Source organism: Colossoma macropomum, unplaced genomic scaffold (genome assembly GCF_904425465.1).
Source record: "Colossoma macropomum unplaced genomic scaffold, Colossoma_macropomum, whole genome shotgun sequence".
Taxonomy (NCBI): Eukaryota; Metazoa; Chordata; class Actinopteri; order Characiformes; family Serrasalmidae; genus Colossoma; species Colossoma macropomum.
The window spans coordinates 17,934,693-17,953,639 of NW_023494798.1; the positions used below are offsets into that span (position 1 = coordinate 17,934,693).

Sequence of the window (18,947 nt, forward strand, 5' to 3'; positions counted from 1 at the left end):
ACTAATGTATTGGTCAGGCTTTAGTGTAGTTGACTCAGGGGAAACTAGCATGAGTAAATGTTTGGTTCTGTTTTATTCATTTTTTTATTTTTTGTGTTGTCGTAGATTGATTTGATTTAACTGTACATTAACCCATTCAATCACACCATTTGTTTTGTGTTTATTTCATTGTTCGTGTTTTATCTTTTTATTTTTCCCCCACGAAGTCTGTTTATGTTCCTCACGCATTGGCGTTCAAGAGATCATATGCCACAAAGGTAGTGTGTTTATTCCCATTGGTCCACCCGTTCTGAGCATGCTTCAGTCTACCTCCTAACCTTTGTCTACTGTGGTCCATGTGTTCCTCCATTACTGTACTACTAATGGTTTCTTTCATAAGCATGACTCAGCTAGGCTGCAGTACCCCCTTTCTGCTGGAGGATTTATCTGCCTCTGTGGTCACATGACATTTTTCTCAAACGGCTTTCCAGCTGATCTTATTCTGCGCTGTACTTCACTGGTTCATATTTGCTTTTTGGGTCCTTAGCAGTTGCTGAATCCATACGGATTCCACAAACATCACCTCTCTTCAGACTTGCCTTTTGTTTTCTTTCTGTCTGTTCGTCTTTATTTGCAAAACTTGCTGTGCAAAGAAAGGATTTAGGGCACGTTTGGCCTGTATGGTGTTTTTGCACAGCACAACATTTCTTTTAAATAAAGATCTCCTTGTGATACCATGTATATGGTCAGGTATATACAAATGCATAAAAACTAAAAAAGGCTGGTTATATTCCTGTAGTTGAATATATTGTGGTGCTGTTGTAGCTGTTTGGTTCAGATGTTGCTGTATTTGTGTAGAAAATGAACAGTCATAGATTAGCTCTGTAAAAATACAGAATCAACCCGTCTTTTCATCCTACTCTGTTTAAACTTCCTCAAGGTCCAGGTTGTTTCTATTTTGGGACTCATGTTTTGTTTTCTTTTTGCAGAAGACGTACACCGAAGAAGAGTTAAATGCCAAGCTGACACGGAGGGTCCAGAAGGCAGCCCGTCGACAGGCCAAGCAGGAGGAGCTGAAGAGACTCCACAGGGCTCAAGTGAGACTGTGCTGATGAATCTACAGATGTAGACAGCAGGAAAATAAATGGGAAATTAGGCATTCTCCACAATTCTGAACAAGCGAGAGCCTTCATTATGGGATTGTTTCTTCCCCTCAGATCATTCAGAGACAGCTGGAGCAGGTGGAGGAGAAACAGAGGCAGCTGGAAGAGAGAGGAGTGGCTGTGGAGAAAGCACTGCGAGGGGAAGCAGGTACTTCATAACTTTCATTCTTTCATCACTTTTACCCTCTCTGTACATGCTAGGGAGAGTTTAATCATGTCTCTGATCGTTCTAGCTGGAGAGGAATTCTTACCGACACAACTGGCAGTTCAGCTGTGTGATATGTTCAAAGTAGTTTTGAACTTCAGCTACAAACGTCAGTGCAGATAAAAGAATGAGAAGAAATGAAAGCACATTGCTTTCTCCTTTTGCACATGTCATTGGTTGGTGTTCAGTTGCTTTGCTTATAAATAGTTTTGCTAAAATGTTTTATGCTTTTGGTGTTTGTATTAAGCTTCACATAGCTCAGGGATAGGGCACTAATCATTAAACAGATCACTAGGTAAAAAATATTAAACCTGTGTGATCTGTTTCAAAACAGTAACTAGACTTGTTCATCTGCTGAGCTCAGAGCATCTGCTGAGCTCCTCATCCCATGCAGATGCAGTAGACAGTGTGGAAGTGAACCTTTGTGTTGAAGTGAGAAGTTGCTGCTTTTAAGTCTCATTGCAGCTTGACTCATACTTTATATGTTCCTCATATACAACTCATGTTTGAGAAGCACATTACAAGGGACTATCAAGAACATACTTTGATGCAAAGTTAGATTTAGCTGTCTTCTCCAACCTTGGTATATGACGGGGGTCTCAAACTTAAATAATGGTCTTTTATTTTTATATATATATATATATATATATATATATATATATATATATATATATATATATATATATTAGGGGTGTGGGGAAAAAATCGATTCTTAGATGCATCGCGATGTGGACGTGAACGATTCTGAATCAATTCATTCAACGTCAAAAATAGATTTTCTAAATATTTAATTTATAACGTAATGTTGACGGAACGCAAAAGGCGGAACTTGGAAGTGCGGAAGTGCAGCGCCCGGACAGTCTGTGGCGGCACATAACAAAAACACAACTGGATGAGCGAGAAATCCGACCGTCTCCCTCTGCATTAAAAGCCAGGTCAGGTCAGGATGTTAAGAAGAGACATTTTGACCTTTCAACAAAAATCAAACCACCTTGGGAGCCACAACATTTAATGTCCAGTATGTCTCAGTGTGTGTTAATGTCCTAGTAGACTAAACAATATAAACGAAAACGCGGACTTACTCTACTCTGCTTTAAGCTTTAGCTATAGCCGCTTTTCTTCCATCTCCGCCAGAAAACCTATCCTTAAAAATTTGAATAGTTTCTTGTAAAATGTCTCTCAGCTTTATACCGAAGGTATAAAATCACTAAAGAAAACAGGTAGGACGGCTATAATGTGCTGCGTGGTCCTCCATCACCACTGGATCTTATTTCACCGTAACAGCGCATTTTATCGCAGATGAGTGGCAGCAGCGTCTCCAAACAAGAGCACTGAATGAGAGCCTTCCAGTTCACTTGCCACATCACTTCCATTTGATTTATTAATAAGAGATATTGGACATAAATGCATTATGGATCATTACAAATACTTTGTTTTAAAAGTACCAAGTCCTCAGACAGTAAGAAAATAGAAATAAAAATGTATAGAGAAAAAAAAGATGCATCGAGATGCATCGATAATCGTTTTATAATCGCATCGCAGCCCTCTGAATCGTAATCGAATCGAATCGTGAGGTGCCTAGAGATTCCAACCCCTAATATAAAATAAGTATGAATTTTATCCTAAAAAAAGGCAACATAGTGCGGAAGCCCTGTTTCTCAACGACTGAGAATTGGCGTGCAGACTGCAGGTCACCTAGCAACGAGGTTTCGCCGAGCTAGTTGCGAACGAAAAAGGAAAAGAGAAAGACAGACGAACATTTGGAGATGAATGGACTTATTCGCATTTATAAGCAGCGCAGTTGATTTCCTGATACGTTAAATCTGCAACGAGAGACTGTCAACACTAAAAAGTTGCGAAGATGAAGTCGCATCTCTTTCTAATTTTCCTGTTCCACCTTAAATGGTGCCGCATTAAGGCAGAATTTAAGGTGGAACGGGAAAGTTCAGCAAGAAGCTGGAGAATGAAAAGCGACTTCAGCCTTGTAAAACAGCCAAAAGCTGAGAGACATTTTACAAGAAACTATTCAAATCTTTAAGGAAAGGTTTTCTGGCGGAGATGGAAGAAAAGCGGCTATAGCTAAAGCTTAAAGCAGAGTAGAGTAAGTCCGCGTTTTCGTTTATATTGTTTAGTCTACTAGGACATTAACACATACTGAGACATACTGGACATTAAATGTTGTGGCTCCCAAGGTAGTTTGATTTTTGTTGAAAGGTCAAAATGTCTCTTCTTAACATTTGGGTTGTGACTCCTGACCTGACCTGGCTTTTAGTGCAGAGGGAGATGGTCGGATTTCTCGCTCATCCAGTTGTGTTTTTGTTATGTGCCGCCACAGACTGTCCGGGCGCTGCACTTACGCACTTCCAAGTTCCGCCCTTTGCGTTCCGTCAACATTATGTTAGAAATTAAATATTTAGAAAATCGATTATAATAAGTATGAATTAACTACATAACATACACACTGATTTATGGTCATCTTAGTTTATATTTATTAGAAAAAATCATAAATACTGCATCTACTACTACCATTATAATTGACTATCATATAATAGCAAGAGTAATTTTTTTTTTATTATAAGTAGTTGTAGTAGTATTGGTATGAAAACAGAGCAAATGCAAGTAAAGTTATTGACAATGTTGCAAAACAAGTGGTTAAATCTGTATTCTCAGTGGATTAGTTTGATAATTAATTTCACAATTCTGAGGAAGGTTTAACCAACTGAATTAGAATAATAGCTAAGTTAGCTGTTGCTAAATTACAACCATGCTCGCTCAATGTGCAGTGTTCGTGCTGTGTGAGGTTTTCGTTTGAAGAATTTTTCTTGTAGGCTGCGCTTTTTTTCCCCCTTTTAACATTGTCAGCCTAAGCTGATATGTTGGGTAACCAGGCATATAGTCTGGTGGGTGAAGCAGATGTAAATATTTATTTGCAGAAAAAAAAATAAATAAAAATAAAAAAGTTTTGAAGGCCAGATTTTAGGATAAATTGTAAACATGACGGGCCATAGGAAGCGGTCTCACAAGCTGGATGTGGCCTCTGGGCCAGTAGTTTGAGACCCCTTGTTTATGAAGTTCATTAAGTGGTCAGACTGTAAGGAAGTGTTTAGCCTTTGTGGTTTTGTGAGGCCTATTTCAAAAGCCGCGTATTTATGTGTTGCAAAAGATAGTAAAGGTAAAATGAAGCTGTAGATGTTCAGCAAGCAAGATTTTCAGCTATCTGTGATGATCAGGGTAGCATTAGATGTTAGCGAACAGTATCACCTGGATTGGTCTTTATGATCATTTTGCTCCCACTTTTGTCCCTCCCCTGTCCATCCCATCACTGAAAGTAGTGTTTTTTTTTTCCTTTTTAAAATTGAATCTCTCAAGATGCTTCTTAACCTCTCTATCCTTCACTCTCTTTAAGGGTTATATAAAGGTTCTAGTGTTAGTCCAAAACAGCGTAAGAGGCGCTCAGGTATCCAATGCCGATAATGGTAGTAGGTGTTTAAAGTCGTCATCTGTAACCACATTTCAAACATCATCTCTCCTGGTTTCTCCTCGTGTGTGTTTTAGCTGCATGGCCGTGAAACTGATTGTGTGTCTAACATAGATTTGTGTGCCCTCTCACTGGATGTGGGAAAGTCAATTGACTTACGGTTCACAGAATGCAATATTCTGGATTTTTATTACAGTGACCAGCATAGACATTTTGACAACACTTTACTGAAAGGCAGCTTTAATAAGGCTACATGAAACTTACATGTAGCTTCATGACAGCTGACATAAATGTGCATAAACCTTTATAAGGGCTTCTTCCAACAAACATCAATGGTTGTTGCACTTTCTGCGGTGAAATGACATCAAAACTGACAAAAGCATCACAGACATAACTGACACTTGTTGCAACAATCCTTTAAAAACTGTGTCAGTTGTCAAAGGCTTATGTCAGTATCACGTAGCATTACAAATGCTACTCTTCAATAAAGTGTTCCTGAAATATTTTATATTTCCATTTCTCATACACTGTAAATTATGTTTGCAACATAGCAGGCAAACACTCATCAAATACAGGGACTTTTAACATTGTATATCACTGCTTTTATAACCAAACCTTATCTTTAAAAAGTAATATAGGAGACGGAAAAAAATGTTCTTAACTTGTTGCTTCTTGTTGGGAGATTTCTTTTGTCACATTTTTAGTGGTCAGTTTGAATGGATGGACACTGAACTAGTTGATTTTGAACTCATTCCCACTCCAGAGCCTGTGGCAGGGCACAGCAGCACACAGCAGCAAATCTATGTGCCCATTATATCATTCCAAAGACATGCTGTGTACATACAATGTCTGTATTTAACCACGTGTTATTATATAACGTTGTTTTGAGTAAGTGTATTCTGTATTCTGCGCACTTGACAGTGTAAGAGGTGTGTGGGTGTGTTTGTGTTCAAGCACATGCATGATGTACTTGCAGAGTGTTGCCACTAGCCGTGCCTGTGTGTGTGCAGTAACATATCTCTAATATATCCTTATTGTAGACTATTGGGGAGAGTCTAATTACAGTGAGATCCTGGACTTGCATCTGGGCGGTATGTATTTCAAACCTGTCGCTTCAAACTAACCAACAGCTAACACACCTCTGTTTTCCCCACTGTACTTACTGAAGCTCGTCCCCATTACTCTGTCCCGCTCCAACCCTCCCCCTAGCCCATTATGGCTTCTCTACACCACAGCGCATTTCACACAGAGAAGCATGTTAGGAATTTGCAGAGCTTTCTAAAAAGGTAGTTATTTTATATTTTATATGCATATTTCAGTGCCTGTAACAAAGATGTCAGCTGATAAACATGTAGGGCTGTGAAAGTTAATGTATTTATAAACGTAACATTTTTAGCGCTGCTGTGATATTGTCCACAATTGTAGCCCTTTGTTTCAAATACAATGCAGAAAATGCCTTTTAAAGCAATACTTTTGGCAGACTACGCTGGTCAGTGCTTCCTATGGTTAAATCAACAAGCAGCAAACTAACAAAAGCAAAGTGGAAAGCTACAGTTCCCCTCGAGAGCCCCATCGTAGCAACAATACATGAGCTGTATGAACAAGAACAAAAGGCTGCAATCACAGAGGAGTTGGAACTTTTGACTAAATATGATATAGACGTTTATAATTTGGCAGATGCTCTTACGCAGAGTGACTTACAATTTTAATCATTCACGTAGGCGAATGTAGTGTTAGGAGTCTTTCCCATGGACTGTTATCGGTATAGCATGATGTTTATGACCAAAGAGGGAGTTGAACCCTAGTCTGCTACGAGGAGGGCAGCAGTGTTACCCACTCGCTTAATTTTTATGTTCAGGTTCATGTGAACCATGCATTCACATGAGTAAGATAATGTTATTGAACTACTAAAAACAATAAAGACATTGATGTGATTAATTGCAATTGACTTCAAGAAGTGTTGATTAGTTGCAACTGCCCTTAAATTGCTTTTTTGATTGCTTGGGGGCAGCTAAACTAGGCCCAACTTTTTTAATTATACAGCTTATAACTGCAATTTGGGTGCTTGTTTTTTTAAGCTTACTTTTAATTACTTTGTAGATTAAACTACTAAACAGCTTTTGCACTTCTCCCTGGCCTTTGTAGTGCAGCTGGCTGTCTGCTTTAGCCTAGCATTGAGCTCTCTCCCCTCACTATCTCTCCTCCCATACCTGCTCAGTTGCCCAGGGCCATGCGTGATTTTGTGTATGCACACGAGAGTGTGTGCGTGTGTGTGCGTGTGTGTATATGAAGGCCAGAGTTCAGAGCTCTTTTCCATATTACTCCACCCAGACTCCTCCTCTTCTTCTCTGTGCCCCGCCCAAATCCACATGGACCCTCTGAATAGTGCTTCAGTGATTGAACGTGTTGTCCTGTGGTGTGTTGTAGACTGTTGTTGTGTTATTTTGCTGGTAAGCTATGCTTTAGACATCCACATTGCCAGGAGATAGCGTGGAGTTCTATTTCAACCAAAACCAAATCAAAAAATGGGGGAAAAAAAGAAATGAAACCATCTCTTGTGTGCACAGGGCAATAACGGCTTGTTTTCGTTTTCCAAGTATTGACTTTTTCATTGCAGTGAAATCACATATAAAATTTTTTGAAGCCTGTAGCATGTGATGCAACTTCTTTTGCAACTGGTGATTTAGAAGCGAAGTTATTGGCATCTGCATGTGTGAAGAATGTTTATCATGTGTGTTACTCTCACTGTGTAATCATTGTCTGTAACAAACTTAATCCACCAACAGGTAGGTATAAACTGCAGGCAGTATGTAGTAGTTCAAACACAACATACCCTTTATAAGACAGGCAGTTATACTAAATCTCTAGGCTTTTGTTAGTTGGAGACGTGAAGCTGCCCGGAGGGGAATAGATCTTAAGTTAGTTATGTACTTCTCTTGTTTGGATGCATGCGAGTGGCTGGCATTCTTAAGTTAGGTTCAGTTTTTTTTTACAATCAGTGGGCTGTTTTTGAGAATAAGTGGGTTTCTCAAAAACACAGCTCTAAAAAGTTGAAAGTAAGAAGCATAGTTAACGTCTCTGTAGGCCATAATCAATAATATTCACTGGCATATCACGTACTGATCATTGTGTACTATGCAATGTCAGTCCATCACAGTCCAAAATATTGATCTTTGGAGAGACCTGTCTATGGATGGTTATAGATTTTGGTCATGTCTTTTCTGAATTCTGGTATCAATATAGTTGAGTTTGGCCTGGTTATATGAAAGTGGGTTATCTGCATATCCAGTGCTGGTCCTGTAGGGCCTGGAGTCCAGCATGGCTTGGTTTACCAGGAAAGAGGATGACATCTTTATGTAATTATCCGTTTGAGGAGAGTTATTTGAAACATTAGCACAGTGAAATCACAGCAGGAAGAAAATCTAAAATGAACAGTTAAATTTTTACTAAAAAAAAACTTTTTTTGACTGTTTTGTTTGAACTTTAACACAGTGAGTAACATAGCTCACTTTAAATTTTAAGTTGATTGAGCATCAGATGCATTTACCTTAGTGATACACTGAAATAAATGTTTTTGGCCAAAACTGGAATGCGGGACACACCGGGTTAAAAACTGTAACCAAAAAAAAAAGCTGACAGTAAAGAGTCTACATAAAATAAACCTTTACGGTATGTGCCGCAAACTCCAATGTCCTTGACTACAGGGAGTGGTTGGTCATCTAAGGCAGTGAATTTCATTATTTCCTAGTTATACTTTGCACTTTGTCCTTCATTTTAGAAATTGTGGCTACAGATGGCATTGCCATGCCTCTTTCTGTTTCTGTTTCTGTTGTTTTGCTGTACTCTGCATAATGAGCAGGATGTTATGTTTTTAAATGGTGTATCAAACCTGTAATGTACAAGTCTTTGGCCATTTTTGGCCTCTTGATCAAGTGATCACAAATCACTGACCAGCCCAGGAGAGCAAAGAAACATTTTTCTAATTTTTATTACCATTAAAATTATTTGTGAAATCTTCAATGTTGACACATCATTGCAGGTCAGTTTAATGTTTTCCTTTTTTCCAGTCAGCTGAAAACCACAAGTGCCCATTTTGACCATTGTTGGCCAAAAACTTTTGGTGGTGGAAATTTAGATGCATCTCTGGTTTACATAACACAATGAAAGACCGATTATTGTTCTGTTAACTTACTATTTGATGTTTAATGAACTAACCATTTTAGGTGACAAGTATTTAGCCAGTACTGAGGCAGTGAATGTGTGTATCTTTGTAAAACAGCATTTAAGGGCTGCAAGATTGAATGGTGCAAAGCCTGAACATTACTGGTAAAGGTATGCCTATGATGCCCTAGGATTTGAGTGTGAAAATTTGAATCAGGTTTATTTGAACAAGGAAAACCCCAATCTGTGCTGGACTAAAGCCCTCCAGGACTAGTACAGGCCACCCCTAACATATCTGAATTAGAATAAGTGCTTGTTGATTGTAATAACAGTGAGATCCAAAGATGGATAGAGCACTGACCACTCCATCTCCAAAGGGCCATGCAGCTCTCAATAGCAATTTTCAGTTGTAATCGATACAGGTATGTAATTCAAGTTAAGCGTGACATAAGCGAGAGATTGCATACCCTGACATAGCACATTGTATATCCTGACATGACACAAAGTTTAACTACCTCACTGATAAGATACAATATTGGCTGACAGTGCCTTGGCCTCTTTGGAGCTAACTGCAGCATCTCAGATTTAGCATACCACACACTCAGCCGCTGTCACCTCTCTGATAGTCCCTTGTTCCGACATTCCACATTTGCTTATGCAAGTCATCCCAGTGTTAGTCCATGAGGCCACATTCTCTTGGCTTTGATTCCTTTGTTTGCCTCTTGCAGACCACCTCCACCACACCTACCGCTGCACTCATGTTTCAGTCATCGCGTTGAACTTTAGATTTCATTTTCTTTTTTCGTCATTCTTGATTTCTTTTGACTTGCGTGGTGTGTCGAATCCTGCTTTACACTTCAAAGTAGCCAGAGCAAAGTCTCGTAAGACTGGATGCTTTCATATAGAACAGAAGCATCCTCAAAGTTGGAATGGTGATTACACACCCATTCCTTTCGTGTTCATTTTAGTCTCACGTGTCCACAACTTACCTGTCTGGGTAACTTACTTCGGAGAACATGTTGAGCATATTAGTATAGAGCACATCCAAAGTTCTTTGATCTTTGGGACAGGGCATTTATAGACATAAACTCATAGTCTCGAGTCAGTCTCACTTTTTTAAATGTTTCACCAGCACAGTAGAAAATTCGAAGCAGGGCTGTATTATTTACTGCTAAATTCTTTTCTAGTATTTCTTTCAGTATTTCACTCTTGCTCATTCCCCCCTCTCTCTCTCACGCTTTCTCTCAGTCTCCATCTTTTTTTTCCTCTTTCTCGCTCTCTCTCTCTTTCACCCACACGCACACCACTACACTGCTGCTGAGTTTCTTCCCCCTAGGTCTCTTGCTTTTTTGATTTTTCTCCTCACTGTTCTCTCTCCCTCATCTCTCCCTCCCCTCTCTTTTACACTGACCCTGTTTTTTTCCTTCTCCCTACCTTCCCCTCCCTTCACCTCCCTCCTTTTATCACCTCCACCACTCTTCCATCCTTTCTTTCTCTTGTTCCCTGTATTGTGGAAGTTGAGCCCTATGTCGGGACCCCTCGCTGGAGACCCCTGTCCTTCTGCCCATGCTGTACCCCAGAAGGTAACGTAAACCCCGTCTCGCCTGACGCTGGCCAACCCTGTTACCGTGACAACCTGGCCTGCGGCCTCTGACTACCTGCTCCGAACCCTTGGAGCATTGCTCCTCCCCTTCATCTTACAAGCCCCCCCCATTTCGTAAAAAATCTCTTTCAGAGTATTTCATTTAAAAAGAGCAGCATCCCTAGTTTCATCACCTTTATAACACATACGACCGGCTCCGGGTTTACTAGGAAACTGCTCTGATTAATGTGTGAATTTAACCAACAGCATGGTTTGCTGTTTGCCGTAGAACTAAACAAAAATGGTCCATGTGGTGTGTCATCCCCCTAAAGCCTGTTCTGAACGGCTGTTTGTTGTAACTGTCCATTGTAGCCTCTTTTAACTGTGTGTTGGTGCGTGTGCAGCCCATAACACATGGATGATTTTGTACAATATTTAAACATATATTTGTTAGTGAGAAAGGGAAACTTTGGGAGGAGTGTTTCACAAAGCAGGATTTCTTAGTTAGCTGCATAACTTAAGTCACTTTTTCTCCTATTGCATTCAGTTATAACTAATAATAACTAAATTTGGACTTAAGTTGTTTAGCTAACTACTTTGTGAAGTACCCCTCTGTAAAGTTTTACAGCTTGTTTACATCAGGGAGGTCATTTTTAGACATATAGGCCTACTAGGGATGTAAATGATAAACCAATTAACTGCTGACCAACAAATAATCAATTGCTCAACCGGTGATTTCAGTTCAATAAACGTTAATTTTATGTTATTTCCAATAAACAGTAGTTCCCATTTGAATTAGTGGGTTTATAATTCAGGGTGAAAAAACGTTTTTCAATTGTATAAGTGAGGGCATAATAGGCAGCTGGTTTTGCCAGATAGGCCTACTAAAAACTGAAGCACACAGCTAAAAATAGTGGTGTTCGGGTCCATTTTTGAGTTGACGATAGCAGAACTACAACAACGTACCATATCGAAAACAAGAAAGAGATAAGACAGACAATTATGTTCATGTTCCCCAAGGGAAAGCGTGATGCACAGCAGTGTGAAGAAATCACACATGGGTGTGTAAAATTATAGAGAAGGATGTGGTAGACAGTGATAGCTTTCGAGAGCTATTGAGGTACATTGAGCCAAAGCTAGACCTGGTCATGGCAGTTATGTTTGTTAATTATTAATTAAATTGGTCTAGTAATGGGTAAACGTAACTTCAGAACATAGAACTTCTAGTAGTACATCATTGTATATTCCAGTCACTTTGTCAACTTGTTAGTTTTGTTCATACAGTCATGAACGTATAGTTGTCAGCTCCTCAGTTTAAACAGAACCTGGTTCATAGAATATGTTAAATGTAGTTTCAGGCAGTTTTCTTCATATACACTCTGATACCTGGTTCCACCTGTACAGTAATACAGAATTCAGTTGTTATTCTCAGTGTGCACGTCAAGTATTTTACAATGGCTTCAAATGTGGCTTAGCCAATCAGATTTCAGTACAAGACCTATCCGTTTTATAATTGTTATTTTGATGGGTTGCGTCACGTCCTTGATTTTAGGCCTGCCAGTTAACTATTGATCAGCGAAATTTGCCAGAATTTGCATCCCTAAGGCCTACATATACAAGCACAAAGATTCCTCATTTGAGACTTTTTAACTAAAGAATAGCTGTATTGTGAGTGTGTGTGTGTGTTCTGTTAATCAAGCCAGCCTGTGTGTTGGTGTGGCTGCTCTGAGACTGTGCTAACTGTGGTTTTCTCTCTGGGTTTCCTCTCTGTGTCTCTTCTTTGGGGGAGCATGGGGATGAGTGTGGTGGAGGCCTCTGGCAGTGCGTGTCCGTTGGATAAGTTGAGCCTCCAAAAACCTGTCAATCATTGTCTCTCTCTTTTTCTCTGTCTGTCTCTCTCTCTCTCTCTCTGTCTCACATTGTTCCTGTGTCTGAGGAACTTTGCTTTGCCTCTCTGTGTTAAAACAGCCAAAGACAGCGCCAGCGAGCAAAGCCATTCGATTTATGTGTGTACTGTGTTTTTCCCTTTTGTGTTGCAAGAGCCTCCGCTCCGTCAGCTAAGTATGTCATGCTGCGTCCAGGTTTGCCTCGTGATGGCTCATTGACACCGCTTGGCTCCACAGACCTGTATGCATGTGTGTGTCTTCTGTGTGCGCGTGTATGAGAGAGAGTCTGTGTCTGAAAGGGATGGAAAAGGGGCTATGTCACCGGCTGTTAGGACTGTACTAGCATGGACTGACTTGTACAGTTGCCCAATAGTGCAGCCAGTGACTGTCTGCATTGGCCATGGATTTCGATGCTGCATGCCACAATGTTCTTTTTACCCATGCACAGTACATGCACATTGGTATAATATAGGATCAGTAATGTTGAACAGAAGCCTTAACCCACAATAGCATTTAAAGGACTTGTTTTTTGCTAATAGGCTTTTGGGTTAAAAATCACATTATACATTGTAAGCTGAGACTGTAAAGTCCTGGGCAGAGAAAAAAGTAAAATGAAAATTACATCCATCTAGTTAACTTTCATTTAATCTTTTTTCTCTGGGTGCATCATGTGTTTATAACACAGACACTTGAAATAGAGTATAAAATGGACAGCATCCCCGGTTCCTGCATAAGAGTAATGAGAGTTTAAGCTTTATATCCTCCGCCTTGAAAAGAACAGATTGCCCTAGAAGTTCCATCTGATATGACGTTGCTCAAGTGCTTTCAAAATCAGAACTATCTCCACGCCATCTTCTGTGATTTAAACAGCAGACTTGACCCAGGGTCAGTGGTCTTGCTCCAGTCCCCCCTCCCCTAGCCCTCCAACCCTACATCCCCTGACAAGACATCCCGGCTTGGCTGTCATTGCATTGGCTGTGTGGGTGTCCGTGTCAGATCTCTGTGTCAGAAGCTAAGTTCCCACACAGCTCCTCACTCTTTCATGCTTTGCCTTTTTCAGGAATGGGTAAAAAGGACGATCCGAAGCTGATGCAAGAATGGTTTAAACTGGTCCAGGAGAAGAATGCCTTGGTGCGCTATGAGTCAGAGCTTATGATATTGTAAGTATATCATCAGCCAATTCCACTGCAAGCCTTTGAGCTTATCTTGTTACTGGACAAGGGATCCTTATGCATGGTTCATGAGTTCTAACAGATTTGATATAAATTGATGGATATATGAATTTACGTTAGAATGGATTAGACATAGTATATTCGTAGTGTCAGAGAGAAATGAAGTATTGAATCAAGTATTAAGTCATTTGTTCTTCCTTCTTCTCAGTGCTCGTGAGCTGGAGCTGGAGGACAGGCAGAGTCGACTGCAGCAGGAACTCAGAGAACGCATGGCAGTCGATGGTACTTTTCCCCTTTTATCCTTCTGCATAAGTGTGTCAGTCTAAAAAAAATGCCAAGCTAAGTTTCAACTCGTGTGTTAGAGATATCTTTTAGAGATGCCCTAAATTTTTGGCCCTGATCTCAACCAGAGATGTTGAGTATTTGCAGATATTAGCATTTTTGCAGGTAACACAGCCTTACAAGTTGGAAAACCAATACAATTCAAGTAAGATATGCTAGGCTGACAGTTACTTTAAAATGTTGCAGTTAAATCTGCTTTAGATTTAATTTTTGGTTATTTGAATACATTACTTTGGTGTTATAACATGCACAAAATACTTGTTTTATTAGCTTGAGCAACTGTTACTACATATGTAATAGCCTGTTTCAGATTTTACTAGTTTAACCATGCATATATCTTGCAAGTGGAAGGTGGTAATATTTTCCATTTTAAAATAGCAGATACAGCAGATATTTAAACCACTTATTAACTACTGAAAATGTGTCTCTGCTGCAGTTTAACATCTCTGACTATGCTAAACAGTGAAGTAGGGTAAAATAGCTCCTCCAAAGGATTAGAATTGGATCAAGCTTAATATAGCTGATACCATTCCATTAAAATAAACCCTGATTAGCACTGATAATGATCTTTCGGAGTGGGTCCTTGATGTCCTTTTTCATGTCATGTTGCACTGTTTGTCTTTCTGTATCTCACTCTTCTTCTGATTGTCTCTCCCTGCAGATCATCTGAAGACAGAGGCAGAGCTGGCAGAGGAGAAGCAGATTCTGAATGAAATGTTAGAGGTGGTGGAGCAGAGGGACTCTCTGGTGGCTCTCCTGGAGGAGCAGAGACTCAGGGAAAAGGAGGAAGACAAAGACCTGGAGGCAGTCATGCTCTCTAAGGGTTTCAGCCTCAACTGGGCTTAGCAGTAGCCAGCCCACCCCGCATCCTCTTCAGAGCATCCTCTTTGGAGTCACCGCAGGGAATGTAAAGACTTAGTCAAACCTGCCTGTCTCTCTTGCGCCGGTTCATTTGGCAAGTGGGTAACGTTAACACATCTTCTCATGAGCAAGTCGACAATGTTTACGTGTCCTCCTGGCTTGGCTCAGAGCTGGCCACTCTACCTGTCACTCGCTCCGCTCAACTGGGAATACAGCCAAGGCCTTGTCTCTCTGCAAGATATTTTACCATACTTGTTGGAAGAGAAAATTCACTTTGAAGATTGTATTTGTTTTTAAGGTTTTTTTCGAAGCTGTTTTTGGTTTTGAGGAAAAGGGAATCAACGGGGATGATGTGGACGTTTTAGAGACTTTTCAGACCGAACACAAAGTAGTCAATGCAGCTTATTTCAGAAGGTCCCATTCAGCACCTGTTACATAAGAGTATTTTGGAAGAGCAGAGAGGTACTTGGACTTCATTTCCCGACCTGCCTTTTGACTACTGACTGAAAGTAGCAACACCCTACAGTAGAGCTGCCTTTGCTTCTAATCAAAACTCCACAGTTCAATGTGGAGAAGTGATCAACAAGGCAATATAAGCATCTTATGACAATTACATTATTCTGCAGCAATTCAGCTACAGTGATCGATTAGAATGGTCGAAACTGTTAAATAATGTATTTATTATACTTGTTTTACAGAAAAAGCATGCAGTGGATTTCTTTGTGTTCAAATAATGCAGAGAATGTCCAGGTACATATCTACAATGAATGGGGAAAAGTTCTGTTTGATTTTTCCATCAGCCACCTCATATCAGGACAAGATGCTGTTGTCTCAGAGCAAAGTCACATATCCTCTGTTGTATATAGTACATGGCCTTTAGCTCATATTAAAGGTGTTGACACACTCTTAGTGGAGCATCTCAGTTGCAGCTTGTAGTGCTGTCCCTTTGGTCTCAAGTGATCTTACTTTTTCTTATTTAACGGTTTACAATCACTAATCAGACATGACTTTCTTGTAGTTACACTACAGTTTACAGGAATAGTGCAATATCATGCAGATATTCTTAATTAATACAGTGTAGGAAGGAAGAACAAATATTAATGTAAAGAGAATATTCAGTAAGACTGCTGATATTTGTGAATCAACATTTTCTAATTATTTCTAGCATCCACAACATGTGACATATCAGTGGATCACAAACCTCTGTTACATCATTTGCATCATTTGTTTCTGACAAGTAAGAGGATGAAATATTAAGTAAATCTGCTGCCCATTCTCATACTAATATCAGCAACCAGGGACAGAGATGATAAACGCCTGAGGACCGCTTGCACTGGCTTTGGAATAATATGCCTTTTTCACATGTTACAAGCCATTTTCAGATCTACAAGGTTTTACTCACCTCCATGGCTTATTTTTTATTTATTTGTTTTTATAAAAAATACATTTGTATTAAATACAAGTGTTCAAACATCACTAACATACAGCAGACGCTCTTGTTAGTTGTGCTAGTCACAGAACAGCAAATATTCATGTACTTCGCAAATCAACTTGTATGCCTTTTGTCAAACTGTACATTTCAGCTTTGGCACCATTTGAGCTGTATAGGTGGACACATTTCTGTAAGTAAACATGACTGTGAATGAAAAGTTACACAAGTTCAAGGCTAGTTGTTTAAACTGTGTAAATTGTTTTACAGAGTTTAAGTTTATTGGTATTTATTAACACGTGTTGGGAAAAAACATGTATTATATGTAAAGAAAATGGAATCTAATTTTTAAACTTGTATGTTGTCAACTCTTGTAAATGCTTCCTGTAGCTAATGTGCATATAGGATGTTGGATGTAAGTTGAAATGGTAATAAAAAAGAGCTTTTGTTCCTCATTTTTAGCAAGATTTTTACATTGTTTGTTTGATTCAGTATTTCTGGTTAGATTCTTGAGAACCAAAACCTAGCCCCAAATTTGAATTACCAGAGACTGACAGAACATGAAAAATGCACATTGGAAATTTTGGAAAGTGCTGGAATAGGCTGAATTCTTGTGTACCATTTGTGCTACAGTTCCTGACTTATTAAAAAAAGTAGAAATTTAGTTAATCGCTACAGCACTTTAATTTCAGATGTTTTATCATTTGTTCAAGTCAGCGTGAATCAGAAATCGTTACACATTGTCTTTGTGTACTATGCCATATTTCCAAAATCAAACGCTGTATCAAGGAAAGTCTCATTACAAACTCCGGGGCTGCAGTATCTCGCCCAGTCACGGCCATGTCTGCAGTTTTTCAAATGGCTTTGCAATGGACTTACAGGCTTGTGTGCGATGGGATCAGAAGCTGAATCATGATATCACTGGTTAATAATTTTCTCCTTCAGCTGGTGCATGGTCTCAGCCAAAAATCACTTCACTACACTTTTCAAAAGTGGTAAGCAAAAGCCAAACATTTCATTGAAGATTGTGAGAAAACAAAAAAGAATTTATGATAAAGAAAAAAATGATGAATGTATGGAATTGATGAATCATGCTTAATACGGATAGGCACATTAACTTAAAAAGTAAAAAGGTATAGTCGGAGGTGAACGTTTTGGTGCCCCTGGTCAAGTTATGTTTTGTTGATTTTCTAAGTGAAAATAAGTGAACAAATCCTCTGCAGAGAAAACACTTCTTAACGCACATTTTATTGAGCAATTTAACATGGAGGAGGGGTCACATGTGGCCTGTGCAAAAGTTATATATGGGTTAAATTTAATATAACAATATATGCGTTGTTTTTTTTATTTTAAGCTCAACAAATACATAGAAATCATGCACTAGAATTAGCAGAAAAATACCATATTTAGCTTTGTTCCCTGTAGAAGATGAAACTTACTTTCATGTAGAAAATTAACAAAACATATGTTGATTGGAGGTGTTCAAACTTTTGTATAGTTTGTTTTGATTTTAGTTTGACTTTTACAACACAGAGATCTGGATATAAAACTGGACACTTCAAGTCAATTCAATGCATCTCTTTTTTTTCCGTGCATTGTTAACGTTAAGAACAAAATTTCACACGTCTCATGGATAAGACTGGTGAGCCCTGAACGAGGCCATAGAGGGAACTTCCCTCACTACTGGTTGCACGAGTCTAATAATAATGAAGCTAGCCAGATAGTACAGTGTAAGGTAATGTTATGGGAGAATTACCTTTGACTGTGACAGCTAACCTACTGTGGCATTAGCATGAGCTTATTCTTAGTGCTGGATTTGTACTCATTAATAAACACGCATGCAACTATAAAAAGTAATTAGCTAATAGGACAAAGAATTATAGCTGGCTAATTTTTCACAATTCATTGCCCATGGCTGCACTGTTAAAAATGAAATTCAGCACAACTTAAAACTGTTAGGTAACTACACAGCTTTTCTTGAGTTAACTCAAATGTCTTAGTCAAGTCAAAATTTCTCATAATTTTTTAGTTCTGCATCTCAGTTAGGTAAATATTTTTGTTTTTTACTCAGTTTTCCCACTAGCTGGAACCTTTTTTTTCATTGCTGGTGTAATGGCTTAGTCTGTTGCACCACTCAGGACCACCTGAAGTTACTCAAATTTGATGTCCATAAATCTTTAACACTCAGTGAAAAATATTTGTTATTTTAAATTTTAAACATATATCTGAAAGCCCAAAAAAAACGCTTTAAGAACTTTGAGTTTAAGAAGTTTCGGATGGATGAACTCCAGTGTCCTCAAGTTAATTTGTGAAAAGCAGTGTAATCTGCTATCTTGTAATTTTAAGTAAAGCTGACTTATCATTTTTTACAGTGTGACTGTCCCACTTTGCATAACTGAGGTTGCCAGAGGTGTGGCCATACTTCATGTTAGGGTGACACTGGCTACTCCTGGCCACCCACTGGCTGTGCTCCCTGGTCGCTTTGTACAAGATTTAATCAAACTGCACATTTTTATCATCTGTTCTATCTTAACAGAACTGCCCTACAGCCACTTTTAAATAAATGAAGCAGTCACCAAAAAACTCCAGAGTAAATGCTCTAAGAGCTTTAAGTCATGCTTCCTAATGCATAGTAGAACAAAGGATCATTGAGGCAAGTTTACTATCTATTCTGGACTATGATGATGTT

General features: G+C 39.2%; 1 protein-coding gene across 20 annotated transcripts in view; it reads left to right on the top strand.

Annotated features, from left to right (window-relative positions):
* The window catches only part of mical3a (microtubule associated monooxygenase, calponin and LIM domain containing 3a), a 119,802-nt gene extending 103,089 nt beyond the window's left edge, over positions 1-16,713 (top strand). For 15 of the 20 annotated variants that reach the window (XM_036584951.1, XM_036584971.1, XM_036584950.1 and 12 more), the window contains 8 exons: positions 207-257; positions 969-1,076; positions 1,197-1,290; positions 5,866-5,916; positions 10,504-10,569; positions 13,515-13,614; positions 13,835-13,908; positions 14,630-16,713. In XM_036584951.1, the coding sequence (XP_036440844.1) occupies positions 207-257; positions 969-1,076; positions 1,197-1,290; positions 5,866-5,916; positions 10,504-10,569; positions 13,515-13,614; positions 13,835-13,908; positions 14,630-14,814 (729 nt within the window). In that variant the 3' untranslated portion in view covers positions 14,815-16,713. The remainder of the gene's footprint in view (positions 1-206; positions 258-968; positions 1,077-1,196; positions 1,291-5,865; positions 5,917-10,503; positions 10,570-13,514; positions 13,615-13,834; positions 13,909-14,629) is intronic. The other 5 variants (XM_036584956.1, XM_036584970.1, XM_036584954.1 and 2 more) reach the window with 4 other exon arrangements.
* The last annotated feature ends 2,234 nt before the right edge of the window (positions 16,714-18,947 follow it).